At 38.0% G+C, this 8,948-nt stretch overlaps 1 protein-coding gene across 2 annotated transcripts in view; it reads right to left on the bottom strand.

Moving 5' to 3' along the window:
- Positions 1-792: 792 nt before the first annotated feature.
- The window catches only part of adamts10 (ADAM metallopeptidase with thrombospondin type 1 motif, 10), a 59,247-nt gene continuing 51,091 nt past the window's right edge, over positions 793-8,948 (bottom strand). For both annotated transcript variants that reach the window (XM_084390206.1, XM_084390207.1), the window contains 7 exons: positions 8,602-8,765; positions 7,978-8,104; positions 4,855-4,984; positions 3,882-4,086; positions 3,624-3,800; positions 2,976-3,135; positions 793-1,831 (listed from right to left, as the gene is read on the bottom strand). In XM_084390206.1, the coding sequence (XP_084246332.1) occupies positions 1,722-1,831; positions 2,976-3,135; positions 3,624-3,800; positions 3,882-4,086; positions 4,855-4,984; positions 7,978-8,104; positions 8,602-8,765 (1,073 nt within the window). In that variant the 3' untranslated portion in view covers positions 793-1,721. The remainder of the gene's footprint in view (positions 1,832-2,975; positions 3,136-3,623; positions 3,801-3,881; positions 4,087-4,854; positions 4,985-7,977; positions 8,105-8,601; positions 8,766-8,948) is intronic.

The raw sequence follows: 8,948 nt of genomic DNA, 5'->3' as shown, positions 1-8,948 counted from the left end.
CCACATGGTTCAACAACAGCTTCCATTGGCCTCTTTAACTGCTATTACATGGAAGCTAAACTGACCTCTCGTTTCCCTCGGTTTGCTAAGCAGTTCATTGTTCATCCAGGTTTGACTGACGCACGGTATCTTATTAATAATTAGCGTAAACATTATGGGATCGGATGGCAAGAAAATGACACAGCACCTGCAAATAGCCACAAGGCCGTCCGATTAAAAGATACAGTATACAGCACCAACCACACCAAATGAGAGCTTATGTTATCTGAGTGATCTGAAGTGTCTCTAAAGGGCCGTTCACACGGGCAGCTAAATTTAATTGTTGAATGTCAACAAGTCACTGCTAGACAATGCAGCATCCATCTGTATAATGAGGTGCTAAGGTGCTGCCATTTTAGTGAATTTTCGGCAAAACTTCACGGGCAGAAAAAGGTCATTCTATATTTGTCAAGCACAGCTCACATTCAAGCCAAGCAGCTTTCTGTTGGTCAATTTGAACCCGTTGCGAGATCTGCATGGGGAAATCTTTCGAAAAATTCCCGATCGCAGGGATATCTATTGAAATGACTGGATTCCGTCTCCGAATATTCGCAAAACAGCGGTTAATGTGACCGCACCTTTACTCATGTCGCTTTAAATCAACATGAGCATTGGTTGCTCTGTAAATTGCTGTAAGTGTGAAGGCCCTTAAAGGGATAGTTCACCTAAAATTTCAAATACATCCTTTACTCACACTCATGTTGTTCCAAACCAGTATGACTTTCTTTTTTTCTGTGATTTCCATTTTATTTTATAGATAATAGTCTTTTTTTTTAAACAATTTATTGAAAGTCAATGGGGTCTTAACCTCCCCATACAGGTTTGGAGCAACATGAGGGTGAGTAAATAATGACGGAATATTCCATTTTCGGTGAATTATGCCTTTAAAGATGCACTCAATATTTTTTTTCCTCAATTTTTTTTTAACACAAGCAAAATAAAAAGTATTTTTTAAATATGTTTAACATCCCAACCTTATAAAAGCTGTTTTATTTTACATGGAGTGGGTCTCTCATGGGGGCAGCCATGTTGAGATCACATGACAAGCTGAATACTACTCATTTTAACTTTTGCTTGTGGAATAATAATACTACTGAAATAATACTGATAACTATTGTGCATGATGATTCACCCACAACACTAGGTGTCAGTATGAGTCCAAGACGATCAGCACTACACAAATAAAAACAAAAAATACTGAGTGCACCTTTGAGACTATGATAAAGACGATTGGTCTATAAATGCTTATTTTATCACATTACAATAACAGATGACTATTATTCACTGAGAACTAGCAGTACAAGTGTTACAGTCCACACAAACACTTCTCTGTATGATAAGTAATGACCGAAAGCACCATGTGGAAGAGCAAAAGAAACACTGACAGATGTCTTCTGGGCAGACTGGTATTCACAGCAGCAGTGCCAAAGCATCTGGTCGGAGGGAGAGAAAGAGAGCAGCACAGACATTCTCTCTCTCTCTTTCTTTACACGTCTCTCTCTCGCTCTCATTTCTTCCAGGCTTTCTCCCACAATGATGTCAGTTTGCCAGTGGTTAACAGCACTCCTCCAGTGGAATGCTGAGCATGGGCGGTTTTGGCCATGCAAGAAGATGAGGGAGGAGAAAATGAGGACGAGAGAGAAAGAGAGAGACATAGAGAGTGAGAGAGAGAGAGAGGGAGGTCAGTGTCCTTGGCAGGTTTTGCAGCACATCTGTCTGAAGTATGCACGGCTGCAAAACTTGAACCTGAGCACCAGGGGGCAGTATGCCACTGTGTTCACATCTTTACACTCTGCAGGACAGTACAAAAAAAAGTACAGTCAGTCACATGCACATTAAAAAGAAATGCAATATGCATCCCAGTTTCTTCAAGCATGTAACAAATTTCCACAAGTACTTTGTGGTGTATAGTTTAAGGGACCATGTCTCAATTTGCATTTAACTGTGTTAAAGTATGTAGAGTTCTGCAGGAATGGGTTTTGAGTTAGTATTTTAGCACTTCCATTTCCAAATGAGGTCTGTGGTAACACAAGCTCAAGATATTTTCACATTTTAGTCTTTGACATTAAATACACCAGTAATACCTGTGTAGCCAACCTAAAAACTTTGTCGCAAGACTAGTGACTTTTTAGACCCCTTTAGCGTTTAGCAACAAATCTAGATACTTTTTTTCGATTGCTGGTTAACATGTAGTCGCATGATGTCAACTAGCGACATTTAGCGACTTTTCGGGCTGGTTTTAGCCTCTTATCATTAAAAATAGATTTTTTTTTAAAGTTGATTGGCCGGCCAATCAACGAACAGAGGGCGGGCTGAGAGCCGTGACGTAGACGCTGATTGTACCGTGGTGGATGCGTAGATTTACTTCACATAATCTGCAAAAGTCGTTCACAGCCATGTTCACTCCGATATTTCGCTCGATGGTTTAGTTTTTGCATCATACATGCGTTTACAGTGGAAGTTAGATGCGGCTGAGCATGCGCATAACACACGCCATAACCAAACGTTATGTGATTGGATTACGGGTAACCAATGATTTTAAACTTCAGACAAGCGCCCCCGCGAGAAAGAAAACACTTTTCAATTATGCCCTTCCAGACTCTTTCTACGAAGCAAAGTGAAGTAGCAGAGTCTGGTATTACCAGGCTACTTGTTTTCTACAATAATCCCAAAAATCTGTGGAAAATTCCTATTGGGTTTTTGTTGAGGGAACCAGGGTGATGCTAACTTCTGGGTTGGCCTACAAAATATGTCATCACTGCAGTAAGACAGTATATCATTTGGGGACATACTACTACCCTAAAATTGCATCAGCATAGTTGTTAAAGCTAAAAGAGCAATAGATTGTGGGACATTTTTCAACATACTTTGATTTGTAACATGCTATTATTACATTTATACATAGGCCAGATGGTATGCAAATTGAGTCCTCTAACCTTCAGGGTTATCTGTAGGGCCACTGTGGTCACACTTGCTCTTGCACTGCTGCATGGAGGCGGGACGATGTGTCTCAGGGCACTCGTTGGATGGCTGGCCAGTGTGTGTCAGACACTGCACTAAACGAATCTCCTGACCCATACCGCACCTAGCTGAGCACTACAACACACACAGACACACATGTCAAAAAGGACATGGAACATGTATAAGAAAAGAAACTTGGAAAGTTCACATGGATTTTCACATATATGGACCCAGCAACTAATATTTTTGTCTTTTAACATTTTTAAACTCGATTCAGTGCATGTTTTCACCTGCTGAGAAGACACCAAAAAAAAAATGTATATAACAAAATTAAGAATCATGTATAAGTTTGGAAGTCTTCGTTTTTGAAACATTTCTATTTATTTGAATGAATGAATGAAAAATACATAAAATGTAAATATTTTTTCCCTTGTGCACTAAACATAAGATTCATGTTTTTATTTGCTGGGTCTCACTATTATATTTTTGCCATTTACAGCTATTCAAGTCATAATCTAATTTAGCTTAAACATTAACATTATTTTGTCAGGTGTTTTAAGTGTTTGTGATAAATGTGTTTGAGTCACAAAGAGACAATCTCACTGTTTTGAATTAGATCTCACCTCTCCCCAGGGTCCCGTAACCCACTGAGGTGGTGGGCAACGTTGTATGTTGCAGCGCACCCTGGTGGTCGGACGGCTTTGTTTCGGGCACTCTGACTCTGCCAATGTTTCACCGTTCTCTCCACTTCTACATAAAATCACCCTGTACCTATAACCAGGACCACAGCTAGGAGTACACTGTAAAAGAAAAATCACAACAGATTAAGAGAGACCTTACCAAATAACAGATAACAGAAAATAGATGTTCTTCTACTGTACCTCAGACCAGTCCAGGGCATGCCATTCTGGTGGGCAACTGTGGTTGTTGCAGGGCTCGGTGATGGAAGGCCGAGGTGGGGTGCAGGCCACGTCATCCAGGACTTTCTCCTCTGTAGCCGAGATCTTCCTCTTACACAGCACTTCCCGTGTGCGCACACCTCTGTTACAGCTCCGACTGCATTCTGACCAGTCTCCTGTCCACCACCTGACAGAAACACACATACCAACAGATATTAGGGAATGATGGCACCACATTGATCAGGCATACCGAAGATGTCATGTGAAGTCTTGTGCATGTACAGTGGAGTTTAGAAATCTAAGATAATTTTTTTTTTAAGTTATAATTTTTTATAATATTATATAATTTTTCACTGTTGTACCAACCATTTGCTAATTAGTATAATTTTTATGATTTGTTTAATTTATAATAGTTTATTTTTAAATGTTTTTCAATACAAAATAATAATACATTACAAATTACAAACTTTCTGATTCATATATATAAATCTTCGGTATGCCTGATCAATGTGGTGCCATCATTCCCTCTCTCTCTCTCTCTCTCTCTCTATATGTATGTGTATATATATATATATATATATATATATATATATAAATCAGAAAGTTTGTAATTTGTAATGTATCATTATTTTGTATTGAAAAACATAAAAAAAATGTATTATAAATAAAAAAATCATAAAAATTATACTAATTAGCAAATGGTTGGTACAACAGTGACTGGCAAATTGGTGGTATTTTGATAATATCTGGAAAACATAAGGACACATTAGCATTTACTACAAATCAGATGTGGCCATATGCATCCCTGACCATGTCTGAATGTGGTTTGCATGATCAAATTACCATATGTTCCCATAAGCATGCCATTTACACCTGTATTTAGCACAGTGCATATGTGTTTGGATCACTCAGGATGGATGTTAATGCCACACACAAACACATACAGAACACCCACATTGGAGGGCAGGGCTCCAAGTTGCACGGTCTTTTCTTGTCTTTGGGCTTGTTCTTCTTGTCACAGAAATGGTTGTAAACCACAGAGAGGTCAGCTTGTTTCTTGCACACTACCTGCTGGACTTGAACCCCTGTGACACAGAGAAAAGACTTTGCTGTGTAAATCACACTAGATTATCACAATCCCTAATCATACAAACATGAAGCTTTGATGTCAGTGCTGTTTCATTCTTGTCTTTGTGTAAACACAGAGTCCCTGTGAAGTTATTATAGTTTTGATCCGTTGTGGTTATGGCTCTGTTCCAAAATCTAGCGAGCTGCCTTGCTGCTTACCGCCTAAACAGACATCTGCCATCTAAGGCAGCATCCTAACTGAAATGGAACCATATACTGTAAGTGGCTGGTTTTATAAGGCCACTAAATTTGTGACAAACATTACAAATCTGGCATGATACCAAAAAGCTGATAATTAATTGTATTTTTTGGGCAATAGCAGATAAAAGGCTAATTCTATATTCAGTAATTCTATACTAAAATATTAATTCTATACTTTTTTTGTATATACTACCGTTCATAAGTTTGGGGTTAGATCTTTTATTCAGCAAGGATTAATTTAAATTTATCAAAAACAAATCAGCATATTAGAATGATTTATGAATGATTTGACATGAAGACTTATTGAAGACATTATTGAAGCTGAAAATTCAGCTTTGTCATCACAGGAATAAATTACATTTTAAAGTGCCCCTATTATTCTATTTTAAAGTTTCCTAATGTTGTTTTGGAGACTCCTATGACAGGTTTACATGCATCAAAGGTCAAAATATGGTTTAATTTTCTCATAATATACATTTGCACATCACCACATTTTCAATGATTGTCAAACGACTCGTCAGATGAATCAATCTCTCTAAATCCCTCCTTTCAGCGAGCTACTTTGCTCTGACTGGCCAGACAGCTCAGTCTGTTGTGATTGGTTTACCGCGTACAGCGCGTGTCAAAAACAAAAACGTCCATTGCCATAACAACGTCAGCTCTGCGTGTCCTGAGGCTTCCTACACCGTAAACTAAACACAGTAACGAATAATGACGTTGATTTTACCATATCAATGCGAACGCGAGTCCGATGATGAAACATTGGAAGAATTCATTCAACCCAAACCTCCATCGCAAGGACGACTCGAGCAGGACGTTTCTCAGTGATACACTACTCAGTTTGAGGTACATTATGAGATGTTGCAACTGTAATTCCTCACTATCAGCATTAACAAGTGCATGTCCATCAACAAACCGATTATTTTACTTATAGGCCTACTTATTTATTTACAGAGTATTTTTCTAATTTATTGCGGTGAACATGTGGAAACTGTATCAATAACAGTGCATACATTAGCTGAGCTCTAGCGTGAATGACTGATGTAACATAAACGTGGGTAAAACAGATCTTGCTCCATGCTTAATCTTTACTCAAACTAGTGAGAACGACAGACGATCTGCATTAATATACACAGTTTTAGGTAATAGTGGCCCACAACTGATCAGCAGAAGTATTTCAGTAAGACAGTAATGATGTGAGTTAGACAGAAGCAGGAGACCTACACAATATAAAACTCAAAACGAAGTATTTTGTACACCATCTTTCAAGAGCAAGCGGTTTGCGAATCCTGGATTGAACTCCGAGATTTGAGAAGCAGTCGTCAGTGAAATAAAGGGAGCACAGCAAAAGTTTAGGATTATACTGCTGTGGTATCATGGTAAAGATTAATTTTAACCACTGATTCTTCACATGCTCGTCCTTGGGCAGTGAAAAAAAAACTGGCTTTACCTTCACATTGACATGAAGGTGTGACATGATGCTTTCCAGCATCCACAGGAATCAGCTGCCGGTTTGAGGGCGTTCAAGTTTTCCCTGGTGTCTGGGCGCGCAATATGCTAATGTTTCGTCTTGACGTCACAACGAAACGGCTTATGACTCGTTTGAAAAACGATTCATTTAATTGATTCAGAGTCGACTCGTACTATTGAAAGACAGTAACTTTATATACGGTGCACTTTCAGATTTAAAACTTTGCAGGATGTTTTCATTTACTTAGAGCTATGTTACACACTACATGAAAGGTCATTTTCAAAAATCCGTAATAGGGGCCCTTCAAACTATATTAAAATAGGAAACTGTAGTAATATTTCACAATATTACTGTTATTACTATATATACTCTTACTATATTTTGATCAAATAATCTCCCCCAACTTTTGAATGATACAGTATATAACCTGAAAAAAAAGTAAATAAAGTTAATTTAGATATCACATTATAATGTACAGTATGAAAAATAGATATTCATTTTGAAATATGCTAAAGACTACTAACAGTGTTAAATATTAACTTGAGTGTTACATGATGGCAAAGGTAATCTAGAAGTAAAAATAGGAGAAATGAGCATGCATAATATCTAATATCGGCAGACATATATTCAGTATGGAGCAATATCTATGCATTTCTAACACTGGCTGGTAACTGATATAATACGATATATTGTGCATCCATATTTTTAATCAAAACGTCACAGTATTATAATAAACGTTTATTTTGCTTTGCCTGCCATTTTGCATTTATTTTAATGCATTGTGGGATTGCCTTTTCCATTACAGCTGTTAAAGAACAACCTTCATGATGCCTTTAAGCGATTCTGGAACAGATTCCATGTTTTCAACAGCAAATTAGTTCTGAGCCACAGCTAATAGTTTCTTATCAGCAAGATAAATACGGGTCATTAACTCACAAAGCATGAATACAAGAATAAAATTGGAAAGAGCTTGAGCATAGGAAGTGACATCAAAGCTGGTGTTTTTGGTATATACAGTCCATGTAAGTGTTTTTTTCCCAGGCTTTCAAACTGTTCACACACATCCTAAGATGCAGACATGGGAAATGTGCATTGTTTATGTGAACTGTATTGGACAGCTTGATTTTCTTGTGCATTTAGCAATCATTGTGAATGCGTACACCATTTAAATTCAGTTTCTTTGAGGAAAACCTTTAAATGCCACTTTCATGTGTGAATAATTTCCTTTTGTGTGTCAGTGAAGAGACAATTCAACCATAACAGACAGAAAACTGTTACCTCCTGCACACAACGCAGAGCAGCGGGACCAGGATGTATAATGCCAGGCATAAACGCTCAGTGGATCTCTGTTGACAGGTGGGTTAAAACGGTAATGGATCCCAGGATTCTCCTCACGGACCAAAACCTGCAACACATCACACAAGTGGCCTTCAACTCTTTGATTTCAAACGTTCAGCATTTTAATGAAGCTGGATAGTTCGTAATGAAATTAAATAAATAATAATTGTTTTATAACAGGTTTCGCAAAAAACTCCCCATCTTCCATTGCTAGAATAAACAGATATTCCTGAGCCAAACCCACGTTATGGTTTCTGTATTGGGCTGATCTGAATGCTAAAAAAAAACAAGCAATGTTTTGACAGCACAAAGAAACACATTGTTTAAATTTCTCAGGGCAATAAATCTACAAATGGCTTACTCATTGTTCTCTCAGCATATTAAACCGGGACAGGAGTAAGTACTTATGAAAAAAAATTACACATTTCAGCTTGAAATAACATTTACACCAAAAATTACACTTAGCAAATACATTGCAGCTGTCTAAATTCTGAGGCATCTGTACCAACACAAGCAGTGCACAAATATACTGCTTGAACAGACCACCCAGCATCTCTGCATTACCATGACGATCAGGGTCATGTTGGTGGGTCCAAGTGCTTCCAGGGTCTCTGGTTCATTGGTGGGTCGGCGATAGTGGAAGGTGGTTCCTGCGATGTCAAAGCGTCGTGGAGTGTCGATGGTCAGCTTGCCGTTGATGAAGTACTGATCCCCCTTGCTCTTCAACACTGTGGTAATCATGGAAAGGGTTAATAATCAACAGGCCTCAATACACAGCAGACTCTTCAACGTGAAAAAAAAAAGACAAATTAACTGTTAATTTATAGGCATTTATAGGAAAAACTATATTTCTATGCTTTTGCAAAGCAAATGTTTTGTGAGCGAATGCAATAATCTCATAAATACACAAA

The sequence above is a fragment of the Rutilus rutilus genome (assembly GCF_951802725.1).
Source record: "Rutilus rutilus genome assembly, chromosome: 19".
Lineage (NCBI taxonomy): Eukaryota > Metazoa > Chordata > Actinopteri > Cypriniformes > Leuciscidae > Rutilus > Rutilus rutilus.
Note: the sequence above shows the minus strand (reverse complement) of the source record. Positions and strands in the feature narration are given on the sequence as shown.